At 44.3% G+C, this 23,123-nt stretch overlaps 1 protein-coding gene across 5 annotated transcripts in view; it reads left to right on the top strand.

Moving 5' to 3' along the window:
• The window catches only part of Slc8a3 (solute carrier family 8 member A3), a 132,016-nt gene that overhangs the window by 13,927 nt on the left and 94,966 nt on the right, over positions 1-23,123 (top strand). For all 5 annotated transcript variants that reach the window (XM_051196245.1, XM_051196243.1, XM_051196247.1 and 2 more), the window contains exon 2: positions 2,704-4,548. In XM_051196245.1, the coding sequence (XP_051052202.1) occupies positions 2,765-4,548 (1,784 nt within the window). In that variant the 5' untranslated portion in view covers positions 2,704-2,764. The remainder of the gene's footprint in view (positions 1-2,703; positions 4,549-23,123) is intronic.

Below are 23,123 nucleotides of genomic sequence, written 5' to 3'. Positions count from 1 at the left end.
AAGATCCTCCTTTGTCCACATTTCTCAAGGGTGAGTGCCAGACTTGTGAATGAGGATTTCTGTACACATCGCAGCCCCAAGACCATCTTCAAACTTTGGATGTGACACTGAACATCTTCAAGTTTTGGATGTGATGCTCAACATCTTCAAGCACTCTGCTCCTCCCTAGTCATCTCATGACCCCTGATCCTTCGGGTGAGGTCAAGGACAGAGGTCCCAAGCCATTGTTACGATGATGTTTAGTTCCTGGACAAGTGTGGGCCCCGGTAATATGAGGGGCAGTTAATCTTTAGCTCTTTGGAAGGAAGACCTTTCTAGTTAGAAAGTATATATACTGGATATACTTTGTCCTGGAGGGAGTTTCTGTCTGTGAGTTTTAGGATTTTAAAGAGAGCCTACACAACCTCTAAAACTGAAACATGGTTTGTCTATGAGGTCTTTATATACTTCCAAAGCAATTAGCTGTAATTTAGGTCATAAAAATAGTTTTTGAAGAAGGCTGATTGATCTCTTGTGAAGCTTTTTGGGTAGCAACATTTATCTGTTTCAAAAGCACACGTTTACTGAACACTGATAACACCTAAACAGGGTTCCACAGCAAGTAGAGGAGACCCAGCCCTCCCTCTCTCTTATGTCATCACAGCTTAATAGATAAGACATGAATCATCTCGTACTAGAAAGTAAACATACAATTTCAAAGTATTTAAAATGTCATAGAAGGAAAGAGCTCAGTGAAGGGACATAACAGAAAAGAGTGACCATTTTCAGCAGTCAGAGGAATTTTTGTGCCCTTGAGAAAGTGACACTTAGTTGATACAAAGATTTGCTATCATTGGGAGGTACAAAGAAGAAACTCTCATTTCATGCCTGAAGAATGGCATGAGCCAAGGTCCTGAGGCAGACACTAGGCTGTATAATCAGGGTGAAATAGAAGGAAAAGCCTTGTTGAAATGTAGTCAGAGAGTGACAGAGGGTGAGGCAGGAAGATAATGAAGGAGGTGGCTCCTACAAGGCTTTCTTTGCTGGCCACGGTAGGGAATCAAGGACTTATACTAAGAGCAAGGAAAAACAAACAAAACAAAACAAACAAACAAAAACTATGAAAGAGCTTCAACTAGGGGAGTGATATGCCTAAGTCTGTCTGTGTCTCTGTGTGTGTGTGGGGGGGGGGTGGCTGTTTGTTTGATTACTGTGATTGATTGGAAATACTGTTCAATGGTAGGACACTTCTCTAGCAAATGCAGGGTCCTTGGTTCTCTTCCCAGAACCCCAATATTACTGTGACTGACTGCAGGAAGCAGACTGAGATTTATTCTATGGCAAGAGTTGAAGTGGGGCTTTTTAGTTAGAAGGTCACTGTAGCAGGTCCATCGGATAAGGGACAATGGTAGCTTGGACCTTGATGGTCATGGTTAAGATCAAAAAAGGAGTTAGTAGGATTTAGTGTGGGACCAGACACAGAGCCAGTGGGAGAGGAATGCTTTCAGACTAACACCTGTTTAGCCCAAAGAGCTGGGTAGGTGGGGGTGGGGCTTTCAGAAATGAGAATGGCAGGGAAAGAACAGCCAGCCTGGAAGATGAGGACCTTGATGTCTTTAAGGTGCTGTGCAGACAGAAGACCACACCCCCACGTTACTAGCCACACTCCACAGGAATTTAGCGGCAAGAGGGAAGTGGATGGCTTGCCTCTAAAAAACTAGTACTTGGTTGTTTCCATTCCAATTCTGTCTGAGTGAGCCAGGGGGTGAAAGGACTTACAGCTCCAGATGAACAGATGCTCCTAGCCTCAACCCAAAATACTGAGTGTCCTTCTATTCTCTTCAACACTCAGTCACCATTCAGGGCTTTGAGTTCAACAATAAGGCTGTATGCCACCACCAAATACACTTCAGGTCTTTACAAATGTGTTTATGAGAGCTGCTCATATATTTAATAGTAGCGATTTCTTCTTCTTGGCCCCTTCCATGTTTCCACCTGGAATTCAGTGGCTGACTGATCTGTAGCCTGTTCTAAGCATGGTTTACTGGGGGTGGGGGTGAGAGGCACAGTGGACAGGGTCTGAGGCACACTTTGCAGAGTTTTAGTTTAGCTACAGCGCAGATAGCAGTCACTATGAAATGAATTTTATTATTTTTACAAGAAGCTTCAGAATTCCTGGCTGCCTCCAGGAGTGTTGTATTTGAGGAAGGAGCTTTTTACCCATGAGAGCACAATTACACACGAACCAGGTGTTCTGTATCAGGGACCAGCCCATCAAAAACACAGCTCAATTCAGCATATATGCTTGCAAACCCATGTTTTGCGCAGGACTCTTGAGTATGAAAGCTGGGCGAGGAAGACTGAGATTTCTAGCAACAGTGCAAATGGGAAAAAAAGACTCAGGGCATAAGGACTTATTTTAAGTTGATTCTAGGAACAATTGGAGTTACAGCTCAGGACTAGGAGGTATCACTTGGGTTTCCATTCCTAGCCTTGCCAGCTATTTCAAACCATTCTTCAACCAAGTCTCTGCCAGATGGTTTTTGAGGACAGAGAAGCTATTTGTGTCTCCCATTGACATCTATTTTTCCAAGTGAGAGACGGCCCCATATGTCAGTGCCATATGTCAATCGAGGTGAACCATCCATTTGTGTTGGTGGGAACCTGCCATTTGTTGCACCCATTTTTTCTCATGTCTTTTCCTGCCTCTCTGATTTTTCCTAGGTCTCAGGCCTGTCAAGAGGACCATTGGTGCTGTGGTAGAGCCAGAATCTAAGTCTCGTGTATGGCGTGGTTACGGTTGCAGCCTCTCACCTCTGCCTTCCTCCATTTTGGGCTGGTTACTTTTGTGCTCTTCCTGAATGGTCTTCGAGCAGAGGCTGGTGACTTGGGGGATGTGCCCAGTGCAGGGCAGAACAATGAGTCCTGTTCAGGGTCATCAGACTGCAAGGAGGGTGTCATCCTGCCAATCTGGTATCCAGAGAACCCTTCCCTGGGGGACAAGATTGCCAGGGTCATTGTCTATTTTGTGGCCCTGATATACATGTTTCTTGGGGTGTCTATCATCGCTGACCGGTTCATGGCATCTATTGAAGTTATCACCTCCCAAGAGAGGGAAGTGACTATCAAAAAGCCCAATGGGGAGACCAGCACAACTACAATTCGGGTCTGGAATGAAACTGTCTCCAATCTGACCTTGATGGCCCTGGGCTCTTCTGCTCCAGAGATCCTCCTGTCTTTAATTGAAGTGTGTGGTCATGGGTTTGTTGCTGGTGACTTGGGACCATCTACCATTGTGGGCAGTGCAGCTTTCAACATGTTTATCATCATTGGCATCTGTGTCTATGTGATCCCAGATGGGGAGACTCGGAAGATCAAGCACCTGCGAGTCTTCTTTGTCACTGCTGCATGGAGCATCTTTGCCTATATCTGGCTCTATATGATCCTGGCAGTCTTCTCTCCTGGTGTGGTCCAGGTGTGGGAAGGCCTCCTTACTCTCTTCTTCTTTCCAGTGTGTGTCCTACTGGCTTGGCTGGCAGATAAGCGACTGCTCTTCTACAAATACATGCACAAAAAATACCGCACAGATAAACACCGGGGAATTATCATTGAGACAGAGGGTGACCACCCTAAAGGCATTGAGATGGATGGGAAAATGATGAACTCCCACTTCCTAGATGGAAACCTGGTACCCTTGGAAGGGAAGGAGGTAGATGAATCTCGCAGGGAGATGATCCGGATTCTTAAGGATCTGAAACAAAAACATCCAGAGAAGGACTTAGATCAGCTGGTGGAGATGGCCAATTACTATGCTCTTTCCCACCAACAGAAGAGCCGCGCTTTCTATCGCATCCAAGCCACCCGTATGATGACTGGTGCAGGCAATATACTTAAGAAACATGCAGCAGAGCAAGCCAAGAAGACCTCCAGCATGAGTGAAGTGCACACTGACGAGCCTGAGGACTTTGCTTCCAAGGTCTTCTTTGACCCATGTTCTTACCAGTGCCTGGAGAACTGTGGAGCTGTCCTCCTGACAGTAGTGAGGAAAGGGGGAGATGTGTCCAAGACCATGTATGTGGATTACAAAACAGAGGATGGCTCTGCCAATGCAGGGGCCGACTATGAGTTCACAGAGGGCACGGTGGTTCTGAAGCCAGGAGAGACTCAGAAGGAGTTCTCAGTGGGCATCATTGATGATGATATCTTTGAGGAGGATGAACACTTCTTTGTGAGGCTGAGTAATGTCCGTGTAGAAGAGGAGCAGCTGGAGGAGGGGATGCCTCCATCGATGCTTGGTAGTTTTCCTTTGCCTCGGGCTGTCCTGGCTTCCCCTTGTGTAGCCACAGTTACCATCCTGGATGATGATCATGCAGGAATTTTCACTTTTGAATGTGATACCATTCATGTCAGTGAAAGTATTGGAGTTATGGAAGTCAAGGTTCTGAGGACATCAGGCGCCCGGGGCACAGTCATCGTCCCTTTTAGGACAGTAGAAGGGACAGCCAAGGGTGGCGGTGAGGACTTTGAAGACACATATGGGGAGCTGGAGTTCAAGAATGATGAAACAGTGTAAGTACCCTTTCCGTTTTTCATCCCTCCACAGCCAATCCTGTGCTTTCTCTCCTTTTTTTTTCAGTTGTGTTTGTGCTAATCCCAGACTTTGCTTTCGTCACAGGTATGCAGGAGCAGCAGACACCACTGGACAGGTCCTGCTCCCAAGGCCTTCTTAAGCTTTCTTTTTCTATGTTGTTTCTGGACAAAGAGTCCTGTGACAAGATCTAAGGTCACAGAACGTTTTGTCCACCGAAACTCAAAATGATGGGCGGTAGAGGTGTGAGGTGACAGACATTTCTATAAGATCTTGGAGTATGCTTGTGACCAAGCATGAGCTGGGAAAGCACATGGGGTTCTTCTCAAAGGCTATGAGTTTGGAATCTTACTATCGTAGGACAATAATAGTCCGGTCATAATATCCTCAAGAAAATAACTGGCATTGGTGTCTCTTTATTCGCCAGTACCACATTGCAGTTGTGTTGCATAACCAACTTCCAGACACTACACTTCCCATTTGGAAATTGGAAAATTGATTGAAAGTTAGCAATATCTATATGCTATTTTGTGGAACAAGGCTTGTTTAACCTGAATGAGGCAAGTGAATACATAAAGAAGTGAGGACAGAAAGAAGGAAAAGTCTTAGGACCACTGTTTTCTGCTTCTAGGGTCAGTTATAAGCTTCAAATTCTGGCTATGCATGGAAGGAGATTTCTGGAAGAAAATGTACCTTCTGTGTGGTCCTCTGTTTCACAGTCCAGGATTCCCTGAAAGATTTCACCACTTGCTGCCCAATTCAGCCCCTCAGAACCTGAAAAATGTTCTTTTGTCACCTCTTCATTGACACTCCTTGCAAATGGGACATTCTGCATCTCTGGTTGCATAGATAGCATTGAAAAAAAATCAATGACTGGCTTTCTTAGTGATAGCAGGGTCAGCTTTTCAAGGACACTGAGGAGGGTGCCAATGAGAGTAGGTACTGCTCATTGAGTACCTACTCTTCCACAGCAGGGGACAGTGGGAAGAAGAACCTCTTGATTCTCCTTGTGGGAAATGGAACCATTCAGAAACCAGAAGGGAAGGGAGGGAAGGACCCCATGGAAAGGGGGATCCAGAGGCTCCAGGAAAGGCATTCTTGGAGAATTTCTTCTCTTCTCAGGTCTATCCATTGGACAGCCATGGGACAATCTAAAAGGCTTAGATTTTGCTGGCAACAGCTGGGTGGCCCAAGGGATTCTGCTGCTGATTCTCCCAGTCTCTTCTGACTTTGGACACGTCCCTTAGTAACTGAAGGAAATCCTCATATAAAGAATGACAATAAAACTACTTTCCTTGCCTGGAGGCAGGGCCACATTATCATACACGTCCTTCCAGCTCTAAGATCTCCTGAACCCAAATGTAGGCATTGAGGGTCGGTCATACTATTTATCACTTGTTAAAAGAACAGGGCAGGGGATACTGACTCCTGAAGAGAAATAGCCATTGGCAAATTGATTTGTCAGAACACTGTTCAGTCATTTTTGCTGAGAAGGATGATCATTTATTAGCATACTTGTCATTTCTATATGCTCTAGGGGTAGTTTTCATACATACAAGTAAAGCCAGGCTCTCACTGGGAAGATGACTTTGTGACATTTAACACATGTACATGGTAATGTCAGCATGTGAATGTTCGTTCTCAGGCATTAGATGACCTCACAGCCACACAATTTCCTGTGATTGGCTAGATTTTGGGGAATTCCCATTCAATATTTATCTTCCATTGTCATAGAAAATTAGTTTGGGGGAAGATTAGAAATTGATCCCCAATTTCTTCATTCTCTTAACAATCAGTTATCCATCTAGAATATCTGAGTATAACTACATCTTCTCAAAACTTGTGTGTGTGTGGGGGTATGGTGTGCATATGAGTATATGTGCCTTGACTTTGGCTAATAAGTTTATATTTCCTTCTATCCATTTGCATGGCTGTTTGACCTCAGTATGATTTTATCCTTCAGTCTGCCTTGACTGCATAATAGCAAGCCCAAAGCATCTTAGTCTATTGCTGTACAGCCATCTGATTCAGGTGCTTTCAACTATAATTTTATACCCAGAGGCAGCAGTGCTTTGGAATAGAGGAACCACGGACTCTGAACACTTTTGATCAGAGGTCTAACTTCTCTGCTGACTTAACCACATGAGTAAGGACGTTTTTATTACCTACGATGTAATTCTCCCACTGGTGAAAATGGATATCTTTCTTGCAGGGTTTGTTGTTTCGTAGTGTGTGTTCAGTAAACAAGACTGGGAGCAGTGGCCGTGTGGTGAATGAGCAGTGTTTTCAGGAGATATCATTGAGGGGATCAGGTTACTCGGATCTCTGTATGACTGTAACTAATGAACATGCTCGTTTCTGGCCCTGTGAAGAGTCCTCATCTGAACTTACAAAATGTGAGAGCTAGACAGAGCCTTTCACCTTCTAGAGCACTCATCCCTAGACATTGTTATCTGAAGTGCACATCCATGGTACAAAGGTCTAGGGTAGAACATTTCCCAGGAACTCCTGATGGTGCTGGTCCCAACTTGTAAGTAAAGAATACGAAGGTCCTGACCAAACCATGAGACCTAGAAATGAAAGCAGCTTTTCAAATGACTTGCTTACCTGAGTCAAGAATGAACACTTTCCAAGTCTGCTTTCAAACCCAACACAACAACAACCCAACTCTTATCAAGGCCCTGCTAACTGCAAAGCCATTCTGGGAACTGAGTTTGACACCGTTGGGTACTTGGATAGAAGCTGGGTGATCTTTGGAAGAATCCATCTTTTGACTCCTTGTCTTTTGAAGCTTTATTTGCCCAACAATTATCAAGCCAGGCGATACTGGAACTTTTGCCTTGACTATGATCATCTAGGAACTACCATGCTTTATCAGGGATACCAAACCCAAGGAGATGGCTCAGTAGGCATGCCTTCTGTGCCACTATGAGGATCTGAGTTCGAAGCACAAAAGATGAAAGCATAGTGTGAGCACCTGTGATCCCAGGGCTCCTGGAATTCCACTGGGGCATGGAAGATGAAGACAGGAAAATCCTGGGAGTTGGCAGGCCTGCTAACCTGGTAGACACAGTAGAAAAACAATAAAGAGATCCTATCTCAGACAAGGTAGATGATGACTGACAGCCAAGATCTTCTAGGTTCCACATTAGTGTTGTAGCTAATCCACAAACGTGAATGCATATATGCATACACTAAACCCACGAATGTTTCTCATTTATTCCTTTAAGGGAGCATCATGGTATGACCCCCCACACACACACACTGGCAGGGTAACTGCATAGTGATGTCAACTGCATGGCTTCTAGAGATTTTGTTGTTGTTGAAACAATAGAAACAATATGATAACTTCAAAATACAAACAGTGCACCTTAGCACACTGCCTTCTCCTACAGGTGCTCAGTCATTCAACAACTGTTTACATTTACTAGGTGTTTCTTATGTGTTAGTTCATTACTCAGCGCCAAGGAGAGAGAAATAAAACAAGTTAGCATTTCCTCTCTCAAGAATCTTCCTCTCAGAAAGAATCACTGAATACACACAAATACAAACACACGGGAGAACAGTATGTTTGAGAAGGAGTCAAAAAAAAAAAAAAAAAAAAAAAAAAAACGGGGAGGGGGTAGGAGCTCCCTATTGTGTGTCTGAGACACCTCTCAAGTGTTAAGAAATCTTATGGAAGAGGGGTAGAAGATGCTGTGTGACTGACTTACTCCTCTATGAAATGAACCCTTGACATTTTGTAACGGATATTACTGACATCTTCATAATCCAGGAGAATCCCCAGTTTTATGGTTATCACTAAGAATTATGGCTTCCAAGTTTACAGCAAACAGTAACAAAACCTCTTGGAGATATGAGTTTTGCCTGCATGCTAATTTCACTCATTAAGCAAGTGGCTGGCTCCTATACATCTCCAGCTCACAGCACGCGTCTGCAAAATAATAGGTTATTGCAGCTCGCAGATCTTTGGGGGGTCTCTGGGACTAGTCAAAGCCACAGATGTCAAATATGCAAATAGCAGTATCTACTATAATTAAATAGCAGAGGCCTCCTTCAAGGAAGAACACAGTATTGGCTGTGTTGCACATGTTCCAAACAAATTATATGTTAAAGCTGAAGATATTTGACCTCTCATTTTACAAATTATGAAGTTGAATTCAAAGAGTGAAAGTGATTTTCTCAATATCACATTAGATATGATGGAAAGCCGAGGATGGGGAGGACATTAGACTCTGTCAAAGTTACTGTCCCCTTATGCTTCAGACATCTCTGTTTTATTTTTATTCACCAGTACAATGTTAAGTTTGGAAAGGATATGACAATTTGGATGTGAAAGCTACTTTGGGAGTGCAAATCTTGGAATATAATGTGACTGATGTCTTAACTAAGAAGAATAATACAGCACAGACTATTTTTAATCCCTTGGTTCACCTTGAGACTGTTCAGGAAGTAAGATCCTGAGCACACGGAGTTATTATTCTTAATAAAGGTTTGTCTTCACTGGTCTCTTCTGCTCCTAAGGTCAGTTTCTGCTTTTGCTCCTAAGAAAAAAAAGGCAAAGCATGCTTGCACAGTCTGATCTCCCTGGTCTGATCTTTCCATCAAATTCCTACATGGCTTTGTATGGGATATATGTGCGCATCATGCCTTTCTACTTTTGATTAAGTTTCCCCTGGCCCCATGAAGGAGGCAGCAGATTGATGATTCAAGTGTTGTTTTCTTATTCTTTTTTATGGGAAATGAAGCTGTGCTTCCCAATCCAATCTAAAGTTCTGACACAAAGCCAGGAGTGTGTGGTTGTTATCTGAAGATAGATTATTCGATCCTCAAATGCAGCAAACCCCTCAAATGTAGATTCTATGCCATTGAAGAACTTCTCATAAGAATGAAATGATTTGGGGGGTTTTCTAACCAACAGCACATAAATATTCTCAGGTAGCATGATAATCGTCATTTGTAGATGTTACGTTCTTTCCTCTACTAAGCATACAACAAAGAATGGGGAGAGAAAGGAACCAGCAGAAGTTTGGAAGGAAAGTGAGGGATGGGGATTAGATGACAAATGTGGCCAAAATACAATGACCTATATTATGAGAATGTCACAATGAAACCCATTATTTTATTTGCTAATGTAAAAGAATTTACCTAAAATTAAGGAAGAATTTAAAGCTAAAAACAAAACTTATTTACTCTGTAAATTTTTGTTTTTCTAAAAATGTTCTGATCAGTGCATACTGGTATATGTCCAAGGTCAGCCACTGACCACCTTCCTTTGCTAAGTGTCAGCATGTGTGTGCACGTTATGGATAATCTGTCCTTGCATGGGCCCAGTCTAGTTGCCATTTAGTGTCATATTAAATCCCTGAAGAAGCACTTATTCATGATCCAGATGACACTGCAGTGAGTCCTTGAGTTGGTTCTCTCAAAATAAGTGGCATCTCAACAGCAACTTGATACAGCAAGTATGGGAAATATGACTGTAGAACGGACAACAAGTGCTATCTACTGCCACCTCTCTCTAGCAGTCCAGTTATCCCAGGGTCTTGATTTATCAGCTTTTTAAATTTGTCCTCCTGTATCCCTTGTGACATTCATTGGCCCCACGACTGTCTCTAACCTTTTCTTTCTGAGTTGTGGTGACTCGGAAGACATGCTGTTACCAGCATGACAGCTACCTATCGCCTTGGCTGTAAACCTTCACACCCATTTATTTTGCTGGTACATTAATCTGTACGTGTAGGGTATGTTCTTATGCTTGTTCTTTCCTATACACATGCCCTGCTACAGCCTTCCTTTCTTGACTGAATACGCTCCAGGGTTAGCAGAGCCTCTGCTGCGGTGTCCCATACTCAACACCTTCTTCCTGAGTACCTGTTGTCACTCTGCCCTTCTCATCTCATACCACTCAGCATCCTTTCATTCTCACTGCTGGCATCCCCACTAGGTTGCCCTCTGTCCCCCTCTGATCTGTGACTTTGAGTAAGCAAGACGGAGCTGGGAAAGTACCCCTTTAAAAAGCCTGTCCTTTGGACAGCAGCACTGACTGCATGATAGCACCAAGAAGATGATGTCTCCCAGGAAACAAAGTCCCCCCTCTCCCCTCCCCCCGTGATGGAACTCTTTTTCTCCATCTCCATCTCCTAAAGCATTTGCTTGCCTCTATGTGAGGCATAGATATTTCATCATAAACATGCAGCAGAGATGAGAGCTGGTATCAGAGAGCCACCCGGGACTGAAGCAACATGGAGGGCTCTGCCATTTTGTTCTCCTATATTTCCCGCCGAGTCTGTGGCCTTGGTCTCTCGACATCTCTGTCTCTTGCCACCATGGAAATTACATTTGTTCCTTCTGGCACACTATAGAACCTGACAGGCCAACAGTTTTCTCTCCAAGCATACTTGCAGCCCTCTCCCCCAACCTGGAAAACTCTCTCCAGTCTTAAAGGTCAAGTTCTGTAGAGGGAATTGATCTTTTGAAAAATCTGACCTTGTAGAAGGCCACTGGCCACCATGTGTTTGTAGTCGAGTCCCTCTTCCTCCTCCCACCTACACATACCAGTTAACCCTTGTTACTGGACATGGGAGTGGAAGCATGGCGTTGCTATGAGGATTCCATGATGAGTGGTCCAAACAGTTATATTGGTAGGCAGTGATAGGCCACTTAGAAAGGAGTCTCTGGCAAGACAGGCCCCTGTCCCCCTACACTAGCACAGTGTCTAGAGTTTGTAGTAGAGCATTGATGTTACAGTGGTCTATGCTGTGGCGGTTAGCTAGAAGAAGGGGAGTGTCCCAGACCTAAACAGTGCATCCCACTGACAGTAGACAGGACGGAATAGGCTGGAACAACAGAGACCAGTGGGCGATGCTGAGTAGCACAAATCTCAAGACTACCAGGGTTACTTCTCTATTTATTTCTCTGCCCTCTCCAGGAGAGTAGTACCAGCACATAACCCTCTCTCATTTTCAGTTGCATGATTTTGGACTAGTCACTTTCAAAGGCTCTTCTTAGGTTTGAGTTTCCAGAGTTGCCTGTGTTCCAGAGCAAGACAGAAAGCTGCCATGCTTCTCGTAGCAGTCAATGACACTTCTTCAACCTCTTCCTCTCTACCTGATCCCTGCTGAACCAACTGGACAGCTGGACTCAGCAGGAGCCAGAAGGAAAACCTCCTTTATCTTAGGAGCTGTAACTTGAGGCCTTTCCAGGAACTCCGGGGAGCTATTCTTTGTAAGTGGGACAGTGTGTGATTCTACCAGGTGTCCAGGGCTATGAAGGAGAATAGCACTCTCCTTTAGAGTCAGCCCTGGGCAATTAATAGTGCCTGTCCCAGTGGGATGTGTTGAGAAAGATCTTTGAGATGATACCTGGGTTCAGCTGTAGGTATGATACGAACAGGCCACATATCTGTCAATCCTGTTGCAGGGAGTAGAGGAAGAGAGATATTCACGGGATAGATGAAGTAGGAGCTTACATCTCCTTGAGATGTGCTGATGGAAAGTGACTATTCTTTCTTTATGCTGGGCCAACCTCTCTCTTCTTTTTACTTCATAACATGGAATACTATGTGAATTCATGGAAGCATGAATTCCCACTGGACACATGAAGCATATAGGCTTTAAAAATAAGACTAGAATCTTCAGATGCCCTCCTAATGCACCAGGTTTCATATGCTAGACCAGTGTTTGCCAAATTTCTTCCATCACAGGTTATTTTTAGCATCTACCATTTATCTTAGGCACCTGTATTCTAGGGCATTCTGAGCTGGTAATTAATGATCACATTTTTTAATACAAGATAGCAAAAATATAACTAGTGTTACTGTGATGAGTTAAAAGCAGAAAGAAATGACATCTTAATTAACCTTTTGTGGACTGTTGAATCTATGGTGTCTACTTTGGGGTCTGAGGAGAGAATGGAATGAACTCAGTCAAGTGCTGACTGCCAAATGGATTAATGGATGGCAATGTTCTGAAAATAGTAGGCACTGATGCTGTACAGTTGCTCTGATATGGTAACTCTGTAGAGATATCAGAATGTTCTAGAAGAATGGGAATATTGGTTCTTGGGCCTTACCGTTGATGTTCAGAATTCTGGGAAAGCTTATTATTGCTCCTGCTATTATTCTCATTTAATAAAAGTTCTATTATTTGTGCAACAACACAAAATTCCACTTTAAGCATATAAGGATTTTGTGATATCATTAGGATGACTATTTGCTTTGTTTAGATTAGGTAATTTGCCCCAGAACATGGTTTGTTTTTTGTTTGGTTGGTTTTATTGTTGTTGTTTTTTCAGGGTTAGGTATCAAAACATGCACCTTCAGATTCTAAACACATATTCTTTCTGCTTTATTACATATTTTAGTGCTGGTATAAGGTCATCAAGCTAGAAGCAGCCCTTTTCTTTTATGTCACACAGAGGAAACTAAGAGTACACCCCACATTTCATCTCTTTCTCTCTCTCCCTTTGTGTGTTTAAGAGTACACCCCACATTTCATCTCTCTCTCTCTCCCTTTGTGTGTATGTAGTATGTGTGTGTTGTTGTTGTTTGATGCATGTGTGTGAGCATACATATGTGGGTGCTGAAGCCAGAGCAGGCCTTGTCTCTATTGCTCTCCACTGTGTTGCTTTGAGACAGGGTCTCTCACTGAACTGGTAGCTCACTGTTTTGGCTACACATCAGCAAACACTCAGGAGCTGTCTATCTCTGTAGCCTCCACCTTTGCTGGGGTTATAGACATGTTCAGTCATGCCAAGGTTTTCTTATGGGTGCTGAGGATTTAAGATCAATCCCCATGCTTGTGGAGCAAGCCCTCTGTCCTACCAAACCATCTCCCTTTTTTCCTTCTTGATAGCAAGAGCTGCTGGACACCCAAAGCAGCCTCAGGGTGGCAGGATTGCTGACAGTGCTGGACAGATTCCAAGCTTTATTACTGAGCTTCAGTAATAAAAATAAATCGCGTGGTTTGGCATCAAAACAGACATGTGCACTAATGGCTTTAATGGCTTCCTTCCTTTTAATTCTGGGACAACTGGGCCTAGGGAATTAGGCAGGGCCCAAACAAACTCTGAAACACCTAACCTAGAAGTCTGGTTTCATAACCTTGACTCAATTCCATACTCTCCCAAGTGAACACACAGATAGATACTTTTTAATTTCATGCTTTTATCAACCAAACCTACCAACTGATGTGGCATCAGCCTTTTCTGGGTAAAACCTATGAAAATCCTCCATATTATGAGGTCAGGAGAGGTCAGAGGAGGGTGTCAGTTACTTAGTGTGTAATCGGCAGGCATTTGGAGACATCATACTGAAGGCTGAGCAGGAAGAACAGATGGTCCCTATCCTCAGGGAGGCCATGGTCTGGTGAGAATATGGTTATGTGTGATAGTTGCCTCTTCCGTAAAAGTGAACCTCCAGTGGCTGAGATCGAACAGAGGCGAACCTCCCTGTCAGGGGTTCAGTTTTGTGTCATTCCTGGTGACTTGAAGGCTCCAAGTTGATTCAGGACTTATTAGAAGGAATAACTAATTGCCCCAGGCTCAGGGTGGCATAGCCAGACACCAGAAGGCGCTGGCTTCAGGAGTGAATGGTTCTCCTGTGGTCCACATCCTTGACAACACTAGCACCTGGTTCAAACCCCGTGTCTAGCAGGGTCCCCTACATAGCACAAAGATGAACTCAATGTCTGCGGAATGTGTGAATTAAGAAGTGAGTGAAGGGATGGGTGAGTGCATGAGTAAGTCCCTGGCTCATCCCTGTCTGTGTGCTACTTGGAGGCTGCTGAAAACTCAGGGGCAGGAGCTCCGATTGGGTCATGCCTCTTGGGCATGGGGACAAAGAAGTGTCCTACAAATCTCTGCTTCCTATCTCTTATCACTCCTTCTCCAAAGTTCAGCAGAGCCCCCAGAACACTCTGGACACTGGCATGCCTGAACACCCGCACAGCCCGACATCTGTCCGGCACCAGCCCTTCAGAAGGGCTGCTCGGCTAACCCTGTGCCTGGCAGCCTTTTAATCTCAGGAGACACCCTGAAAATCAATTAAGCGTTTCCTCCAGGGAGCGTGTAATTATGTCCTATCTGGGCCTTGTAATGACAGCCCCCCGCCACTGCACAGGGAGCTGTCTTGCTCAGCTGCCTAGAACCTGTCCCTGGGAGGGAACTAATCTGCTTAGACCAGATTGGACTCATTTCCATGCAGCACTTTCCGACTATCTCTAAAGCCAATCCTACCATCAGGATGGGCCTGTCCCTAGGAGGAACACAGGTTTGCCTAGTCTTGTCTTGTTCCTGGTCATAAACTACACTGCTCAGAGTTGTTCTTTCTGGCAGTGAAGAGAGTAGAACTATGTTCTTTTCCCATTACCTGCTCCCTTGGTCTTCTCCAGTCCTGCTAGGCTTTGGGAGAAGGAAAAAAAAAAAAACCTAGAAGGTTTTTTGTTTTGTTTTTTTGTTTTTGTTGGACTTTTTTTGTTTTTGTTTTTGCCTATTTTCTGTTAGCTTGAGGGGAAACCGTGTAATACTGGTAGAGTCCCTAGCAACCTTCCCCCTAATAATTCAAAGCAGAAGGATGTCTTGCTTGTATTAAGTCGAAGGGGAAGTTGCCTTAGGTTTCTCTCTCTTTCTCTCTCTCTCTCTCTCTCTCTCTCTCTCTCTCTCTCTCTCTCTGTGTGTGTGTGTGTGTGTGTGTGTGCAGTCTTCTTGGCTGTTTGGCTTCATTTATCCACAGCCCTTTAGGTGGATGGGTGGTTTCTCCATCTGTCCTGGACAGTGTCCAGAGGGTTCTAGCATCCCTCACGTTGAGAAGGTAGCTTAGGTCTACTGGTCTCCCATCTTCAGAAATTCAAATTCTTTTCTCCCCATTATAGGGTGTGGTCTGCCCAAAGTACCAATGGTAAGCTGTGCTGGGTTCCCAGGGCATTCCCACCTCAGATTTGTGTTGGTGCAGAAGCTCAGAAGGGAGTCTTATTTGGAAGTTGGGTCTTTGTAGTGCAGTTAGCTATGAGGCTGATGAAAATGTGCCATGTGAGAACACACAAAGAAGCAGGGCCACAGGACAGCTTCTTAAAAACAATGCTTAAAAGTGATGACAATAAGGGACCCTGGACACTTGGCAGTAAGCACAAGGAACTAGGAAAGTAGCGTGGGTCAGGTTCTCCTTACAGTCCCCTAGAGAAATCCTCTGCATGTGTTAGTCGGCTAGAGTCTGCTGTGACAAAAAGTCCGAGAAAATCAGCCTCTGGTGGTGGTGGTGGGGGGAGGGCTTTTTATTTCAGCTCACAGGGTTATAGGATTCAATGCACAGTTGGCTGGCACCATTGTTTCCGAGTGACGATGACAAAGGACATGGTGGCGGAAGGACATGACAGAGAAAAGATGCTCACCTTATGGTTGCCAGGAAGCAGAGAGAAATAGACAGGAAGGGACCAAGGCAAGATTTCCTCTCCAAAACCCACCATGGACCTCCCTTTCCCAAGCAGGCTCCACATGATGGATTAACACATCAACAAGGTTATGCATCCATGACCCAGTCTCCTCCTAATGACTGGATCAACCCACTGGCAACAGTCTACAGCACGGGAGTCATTGGGACAACAGTATCTGAATGATATCACCCTGCTGTTTCCCTGATCTTGGATGTCTAGCTTTCAGATCTGAACAAAAAAGTTCCAATTGCTTGAAGCTACCTATTGTACAATCAGCTACAGAGTCGAAGAATATATTCCCTGTACAATGCTTCTCCAGGCTTCACTATGCACGTGACCAACATTACAGCTCTGGACTGAAGGGAAGATAGGCTGCTGGGTAAGTTTGCTGTCTCTCAAACACTGATCCCTGGGACCCATGACAGGATGAATCCAGAACTCTTTTCTCCAGCTTTGTTTAGAGACAGCCTGTAATTGCAAACCTCTTCAGTTCCTGTTTGTGAATAGACTGGTATCACCAAAAATAAAAGGATCACTTTGTCTAAATCTCAAACCCAGGTCTGTTTAGTTACTTAGTAACAGCAGCTATAATGGCCTTCTCTTCTACCATCTGATTCACTTATCCCAGATCCCTTCATAGTCCTTAAACTGTGCCGCCATCCTTAAGCAACTGTCAACAGCTTCAGACTGTGATCCAAAACAGCATGCTCATTTCTGCTCATTTCCTCTTCCAGACAGCTGAAGTCTGGACCACTGGATGGATATACAGCATCCTTCAGTGGAGTGGAGTCTTTCATCTTGTAGCAGAGTGTGGTGGCACACACTTGTAATCTCAGCCTTGAGAGGGTTGATGCTGTGGTAAGAGGATTATGAGTTTGAAGCCAGCCTGGGCTAGGTAATGAGAACCTATCTCAGGACAAAGAAGTATTTTATCTGTGACAGTAGAGGCAAAGCAGGGTTTGCTCTCCAGTCTTTCCCTCTTTGGAGTTACGGAGTGCTGCCCTGAACTACAGGTATGCTACCTGTTTTCTCAAGGAAATGAAGGTGTTCCTGACTCCTCTGCAAAGAGATGAGCTTGGCTTGGGTAAAGCTGAAAATACCATGAGCAACCTGGGGGCAACCATGACTGTCTATGACGAGAAGACATTACTGATGGGTGTGTAGGAGGACTCTGATATTTCATCTTCATTATCAGCTTGGCTGAATTTAGAATCACACAGGAGAGCCAGCTCTAGGTATATATATCTAGGAAGTGTTTCCAGAGAGTTTAAACTTAGGAGGGGAAGACCCACCCTAACATGGACAGCACCATCCTAATGGCATGGGATCCTTGGACCTTGTAAAAAACAAAACAAAACAAAACAACAACAGCAAAACAACAACATAAAACCAACCAAACAAAAAAGGACAAAAGAGAAAGTGAGCCGAGTGGCAGCATTCATCTCTGTCTTGACTATAGATGCCATGTGACCAGTTGCTTCACACTTAAGCATCACACCTCAGCCATGATGAAATGTACCTCCTCAAATCATGACTCAAGCTGAATCCTACTTCTTTCAAGTTGCTTTTGTACAATTAGAAAAGGAATGTAAGTAACAGATGTGCATCTGGGAGTAGGGAGACAGACTCCGCTTGATATCTGTAACAGATATTTCCAGAAACAGAACTGTAAATGCAACTGAGTGCATGGAAGCATGCGTGCACACAGAGGTAACAGGGTAGCACAAACGTGTGGGGCCGTTGTCAAACCAGAGGATGTGGAGTCTTCAGTTGGCTAGTTTGTGGTGACAATCCAGACGAGTTGCCTAACTTCTCACTTACTAATGCAATGTGGATATCTCAGGGTTGTTGCAAGCTTGCATGTAGTCACCAACAGAAAACACCTTCACGTCTAGTCTAGTTTGCATGCAGTCACCAACACAAACTGCTTACCTTGGTGTGTAGTCTCAGTTAATTGCCAGGATGTGGCTCACTTAGTGTTCATTAGGAAACTAGTGGAATCTTGGCCATGTTCCAGGCTTTCTGACCTATCTGGGCCAACATTTTGCCCCGGTTTGCCTCTGTAATTGGATTCCCTATCTATGCCCACAGTTAGCTTTAAGGAAGAGGTGGTTGATCTAAAGATAGAAAGAAAGTCAAAGAGTATTGTCTGGAGGAAGGTGGAGAGAAATGTCATTTTCTGAGCTTTCTTTGACAATGTCGGGGATCATGACAGGCTGCTCCCCAAGGTGAGGGCTGCCCCAGGCCAGGGCTGAAGGTGACCCTGAGGTTGACTTGTCTGCATCCTGATGTGGAGCTTAAGGTATAAAGTGCAGGAGTAGAAAAGGAGATGGAAGAAGGCAGGAGGGGACTGGGCCAAGTCTTTCTTGTCTGAACGGTAATTAGATATAAAACCATTCACTAGTGGGACTCTAAACTGGAACAGCTACATTAATTATAGGCCAGGGTTCAGAGGGCCCTATGTATGTCTCTGAGCACTTGAGCAGTATAGAGGTCTATTCCTAGACCCACTGCCCTATCCCCTGGTGTGCACCCTCCACCCAAGCCTGGAGATGATCAAGAGGCTTCATGAGAGCCTTATGGCTGCACAGTCACATTGTTGGTCTTGTGTTATGGAACCCTGTAGATTGATGGCTAAGTGATCTATAGTAAGACCCTCTGCTTTCCTTTGGCCTGGTTGATGGTGTACAAAGTGTCAAATAATAATAATGCCATCCATTTAGTTCTAATCACTTGCCAGCCTATCAAGTACTATGTATGGCAAGTGTGTGGCATAGTACTTAGGAACTTTACACTTAATCTCCAGTGATACAGCCTGGACCCCATCCAGACCACTTCACCCACGCTTGCACTTCAGAGCACATCTTGTCACATAATCAAAGTCAGAAATGTGAAGGTTAGCCTTGAGGTTTTGAAGGTGCCCCTTCTACAGTTTTAAAGGACCCTCATCTGAAATTTCCTATGACTACTGATGCTGTATCAGTTACTTCTTGTAATGGGAAACAACTTAAGGAATGAAGACTATATTTTGACTCACAGTTGGTGAATATAATCTATCATGGTAGGGGACTTCATAGCAGCAGGATTGTGAAGATGCTGGGCCCATTGGGTCCACAGTCATGAATCACAGAGAGGGGGGGCAGGTAAACAGTGATATTCTACATGCTTTTATCCAACCTGGGATTTTTATTCAAGTCCATGGGATAGTGTCACTACATTCAGGGAAAGAGCCTCACTTACAGAGGCAGGTGGACGTGTGTGTGTCCTAACTCTGCCACCTCTCGACAACATACATTAGTTTTCTATTGCTGCACCACCATTTATCACCATGAACATCACTTATCATTTATCAGTTTCGCTGAATCAGTTTCTGGGTACAAATCAAGATGCCACCCAGGGCTGTTCTTTCATCCTAGTCTTGGGGACCTTTTTCTAATCTCAGGATTGTTGGCAGAAGGACTGTCCTCCAAGCTGTAGACCTCATGGCTTGCTTTCTATGTTCATCAGTAGGCAGAACTTCTTACTACCTTTAAAGGGATCATCTAATTAGTTAGGCCCATGTATGATATTTTCCCTTAAAATCAAGACTGAAGTGTCAGATAATTAAGGACCCTATTATCTGCAAAATCCCTTCACCTTTTCTGTATAACAGAGCCATGGCATACAATTATTACCAGATTCACAGTTCTCACACTTGAAGGAGAAGATCGATTTTTAAAGGCATGCGCATGGGAGGAGGCAAAGACACCCCGGGGCCCTGTTAGAATTCTGTCTCCTGTATGTAGAACACCAAATAAGTCGACTAATCTCTCTAAAGCTAACTTTATTACTTGGAGAAAAGGACAATGCCAGTCATAGAGGATTATTATAAAGTGTACCTAAGATGCATTAGTCTAATTTCTGTTTCTTTAACAAAACGTCCATGGTAGGTTAACCTTACAAAGAAAATACATTTATTTAGCTCATAATTTGGAGGCTAAGTCTAAGTCAGGCATCCTCTGGTCATGGTCTAGCAATGGATGGCTTCCTGGTAGGAATGTGAGAGGGGAAGTTTGTACTGTAATTCAGGAATCCAGCAAATGATTCAGGAACCAAGTTCTTATAAAAACTTGCTGTCAAGAAATCTCAGGGAGTATTAGGAAAGCTACTTTAGTTCCTTCTGAGAGTGACTCCTCAATGACCCAAGAAGCCTCCTCAGACTCACCTCTAAAAGATGTCACCACTACTTACATTGCTGTATAGAGGACCAAGCCTGCAACACACACACCATTGGAGGACACAGCCATACCCGAACCGTGATGTGTGATTTCCCAGTTTCCTCCCATTGTTGTTCATCTATCCTGTAGATTCTGATTAGAAATAGAAAACCGTTCCAAGGAGCTGATGTTATGCAAAAAAGAAAAATAAATAGTTGGATCCTACTCATTACTGAAGTTATATTTTATGTATAGAATTGCTTCAAAGTTTGATTAATGAATAGTAGAACAATGTTACTTCTGGAAGGAGTAGTGGGTTAGGATCCTGTGAGACTCTGGTCACAACATCTGTAACAGTCACATAACCTGTCCTATGTGTTTCTGCTTAAAGACCCCTTATTTCACAGGCACTGTTGGTTCATTAAGATTCAACTTATGGGTAACGACTCCAACTCATACCTGAATGAAGCTTATCTAACACAGGTACTTTCTCCTATGATAGCCTTTTGCAATTAATAATGCTTTTAGAAATTCAGCCATCGTGGTGGCTTGGCCGTTAAAAGCACTAGTTGCTCTTCCAGAGAACCCAGGTTCACTTCCCAGCATGCACATGGTGGCTCAAACCATCCGTAACTCCAGTTCCAGGGCATCTGATACCTTCCTCTGGCTTTTGTGGGCACCGGGCATAGACATACATGGAGGCAACATGCTAACACATATAAAATAAGGAATAGAAGAGATTCGGCTATATGTTTGGCTAGTGGAAAGAAGCCTACACCCATACACATGAAGAAGTGTGAAAGCATGGCACAGCACAGGCTGCAGAAGTGGAAGGAGCTGAAACAGGAAGGAGATGCCACCTAGACTGGCCTCAGTGGAAAGATTCGGCCAGTCAGATTTTTACAAATATGTGAAAACATGTGTAAAAGAAATAGGCAGGTTTGTTTTTTCTTTTCTTTTTTCCTGAAGTATTTTTCTAGCATTATTTGTTTGTTTGAGATGGGGTCTTGTGTAGCCCAGGCTAGCCTCACACTCGCTCTGTAGCTGAGGATTGTGCTGACCTCCTGATCCTCCTGCCTCCACCTCCCGAGAGCTTACAGCTGTGTGCCACAGCACTCAGATAAATGCTTTTGTTCCCCTCCCCCAACCCCCAGTGAACACATAAAAGAGCTAAAGCCAGAGTCAGAAGCAAGGGCGCTTTCTGCTTCCTCCCCGTTGAACCTCTATGGGGAACAGTTGTTTCCCCTCAGTATGTTTTACAGTTCTTGAAGCACCCACTTAAAAGGGGAAACTAAGTCAGCATGAATAAGAAATAAAATAAAATAAAACCCATCTGTGCTGGACACTGGAGCCCAAGATGAAATGCGCTGCCTTGCTGCAGACTCAGATTCCTGCCAAAGATAACTTAGCTTGAACTACCCAGCCATGACCTTGTCAGTATTACAGACCTTCCTCTGCCCAGAATCAGAGGGCAAGCTCAGCATGCCTTTAGCAGAATACAGAAGGGGCTGTGAGCCGGGGCCTAGAGCTGACTCTGAGTGTGCCAAGCAGGATGCCCTTGCTTTGCCTGCTGCCTGTGTTGAAAATGCAGGCCCCTGGTCGGGGCTTTGGAACTACTCACATTGTTTCACCGTTTGCATACCCTCTCATTCTGACACTTCCATCTTCCGGGTCTCCCTTCTCCCCCTTTTCTCTTTTCCCCGTTGCTTTACAGCTTTACACCTCCTCATAACTGACATTGGAACCTACCCCCCCCCACACACACACCTTTAGGGCACAGCTGTATGCTCCTGGGATGCAGCAGCTGGAGAGCCAACAAAGGGGGCCTGGGATTGGCTGTTGGGGACAGGGTGCGGCAGTGGCTGTCTGAGGAAGGTGAGTTCATTTGCTTCTTTTGTGTGCTCCCCCCTTCCCACATACACTTTTACTATACCAAGGGAAAGCAGAAAACAATAATCTGTTTGACAGTGGGGCTATCTTTGGGTACTAAGCCTGCCATCTGTGGCGAACCCTCCTATATAATCAGTTGGCAAAACAGAGCAGAAGCCTGTGTTTTGTAGCTGATACAGCAGAGCAGCATCTCCTGTGAGGGGGTTGGGATGTCTGTTCCCTCCACTAAAAAATTAAATAGCAAAGCTGATCCCATATTTAGGAGCTACGCTTTAGTGCAGGTGTGGGTGTGTGGGCACCGACCAAATCCAGCTGGTATCACTGTCTGTTCTCTGTGTGATGTATTGAATTTAATAATGGAGGTATATGAAATTCAGAGTGATTTAGAGGCTCTGCATAAAACTGATATGTGAAGACTTGCTGAGGGATGTCTCCCAATACTTCTCCTTCGATTTTGAGGCCAAAAGAAGCAAGCATTTATAAAAAGCAAACCGAAAAACTGAAAGAGTGATTAATCTAAGGCTTCCTGTGTTTCATCTGGAGCACGTTTGAGGATCAGAGTCTGTAAATTTTTATTTCCCTAGTCAGCAAATAAGATCTGTGAGTACTGAGAAAGTTCAGGGCATGGGGCTAAAAGGGGTCACCAAATGTCCTCATTTAGCAAAGCCAGTTGAGCACCCATTGGTGCCAGCACTATATCTGAGCTGTCCTATGAAGATTGATGCAAGAGAGTATCAGGCCTGAAAGGGCTCAGCTTGTCAGGGGCTGTCATACAAATAAGACAACAAAATTATGCTGCCAACTTAGAAATAGTCACGACATCCATGGGTTTTGCAGATACATTAGGACAGTAAAACATGGACCTCAAGCACAAGAAAGTGACTGCTGAAGACAGACACAGAGCGATGCAATTGACAACTGGAAATATACAGAGTGTAATGGCTGTAAAAATGTATTTAAAGAGATTATTATGAGCTGGGAGCAATCCAAGAGGCTTCCTTTTGGAAGTGGGTTGGGAGCCAAATCCTGAAGGGTGAATTA

Source organism: Phodopus roborovskii, unplaced genomic scaffold (assembly GCF_943737965.1).
Source record: "Phodopus roborovskii unplaced genomic scaffold, PHOROB, whole genome shotgun sequence".
Classification (NCBI taxonomy): Eukaryota; Metazoa; Chordata; class Mammalia; order Rodentia; family Cricetidae; genus Phodopus; species Phodopus roborovskii.
The sequence above is the reverse complement of the archived record's forward strand: the minus strand, read 5'-3'. Positions and strand labels throughout refer to the sequence as shown.